General features: G+C 51.1%; 2 protein-coding genes across 2 annotated transcripts in view; one reads left to right on the top strand and one right to left on the bottom strand.

The window, feature by feature from the left end:
* Positions 1 to 1,206, bottom strand: part of LOC106522350 (uncharacterized) — a 7,670-nt gene extending 6,464 nt beyond the window's left edge. The window contains exon 1 of the mRNA XM_014015328.1: positions 398 to 1,206. Coding sequence (XP_013870782.1) covers positions 398 to 937 — 540 coding nt within the window. The 5' untranslated portion in view covers positions 938 to 1,206. The remainder of the gene's footprint in view (positions 1 to 397) is intronic.
* The window catches only part of LOC106522354 (tripartite motif-containing protein 35), a gene marked incomplete at its 3' end in the record, with an annotated part of 221,193 nt that overhangs the window by 76,652 nt on the left and 143,211 nt on the right, over positions 1 to 1,330 (top strand).

Genomic DNA, 1,330 nt, shown 5'->3' with positions numbered 1-1,330 from the left:
CTTTCTAATTAAATATTTAGTTAACAAGCTAAATATTTAACTTTCTAATTAAATATTTAGCTAGCAATTTAAATATTTAGGTCACAAGTTAAATATTTAGCTTGTTAACTAAATATTTAATTAGAAAGTTAAACATTTAGTTTATAAACTATGACATTTATAAATGTATGAATCATATGGTGAAAAACTGACTGAAAAATAAAAGTTATTTTTTTCTTATAAAAGTTTTTGACTGTGTAACTTTACAAACCGCACCTCATTCTTTTATTTCTCTTCCTGCACTTTGTTTGTATTTCTTTAACCCAGTTTTTGTTTAAATCTGGTTAAATCAAAGCCACACTAATCTAAGCAGACCTTACTGGACCTGGCCCAGCAGACCGGATCTGGTCGTACGGACCTTTTGGGGCGTCGCAGGCTTGAGCCACAGGGACCTCTTCCCGCACACTTTGCGCTTCCCTTTGGTCCGGATCACCTGGGCGCAGGTCTCACACAGGAACGACTTGTCGGTCACTTCGGAGCTCGGGAAGACCCAGTGCACGGTGTCCGGGGTGGTGAAGGTGTACACGGCCCTGCGGTTGAAGGAGCGGCCCTGCCGCTGGAACAGCAGCCGGCAGCAGGAGCAGCTCTTGTCCTCCGGGGTCCGGCAGGGCTGCCGGGGCCGCCGGGGCTGCCGGACGCGACGGGCCCCCGGGGGAGGCGGCGGGGTCAGGGGCGGGACCGCGCTCGGTTCGTCGGGGACCTCTATCTGGACCTCCACCTCCGAACACACGGTGGGTTCTGGAAGCTGGAGCTCCTGCGGGTGAGGCGTGGAGGGGCACAGCGGGGCGCAGAAGGTCGGTTCCGGTGCCGAGAGCGCACCGTCCGCAGCGTAGTCGTGCTCGTTTGATTCCGCCGCAGCTCCGGTGTCCTCCTCGTTCCCGGCGGTCTCACTGGCCATGATGAGGGCAGGCTCTCCGGGCCCGAACGAACTGGGTCCAGGGTTCGGTTCGCGGAGCGGCAGAACTTCCAGGCTCGTTAATCGGAGCAGCGGACATAAATCAAGCGTCTGCAGCAGAAGAACCAGTGGAACTCAGGACAACACGGGACAACAGGAACTAACAGGAAGTAGAATCACATAAACAGAACAACTTCCGTTTTTCTGCGCCTGCGCCCTCTGCTGCTAGCGCCACTCCGCGGCGGGACGGTGGTACTGCAGGTCCGTCCAAATATACTGTATATAAAAACCTTCTGAAGTGTCCTGATGCAGCTCAGTAATCCAGGTAGGAATGAATGAATGAATGAATGAATGAATGAATGAATGAATGAATGAATGAATGAATGAATGAATGAA

This window comes from Austrofundulus limnaeus, unplaced genomic scaffold, assembly GCF_001266775.1.
Source record: "Austrofundulus limnaeus strain Quisiro unplaced genomic scaffold, Austrofundulus_limnaeus-1.0 Scaffold127, whole genome shotgun sequence".
Taxonomy (NCBI): domain Eukaryota; kingdom Metazoa; phylum Chordata; class Actinopteri; order Cyprinodontiformes; family Rivulidae; genus Austrofundulus; species Austrofundulus limnaeus.
Note: the sequence above shows the minus strand (reverse complement) of the source record. Positions and strands in the feature narration are given on the sequence as shown.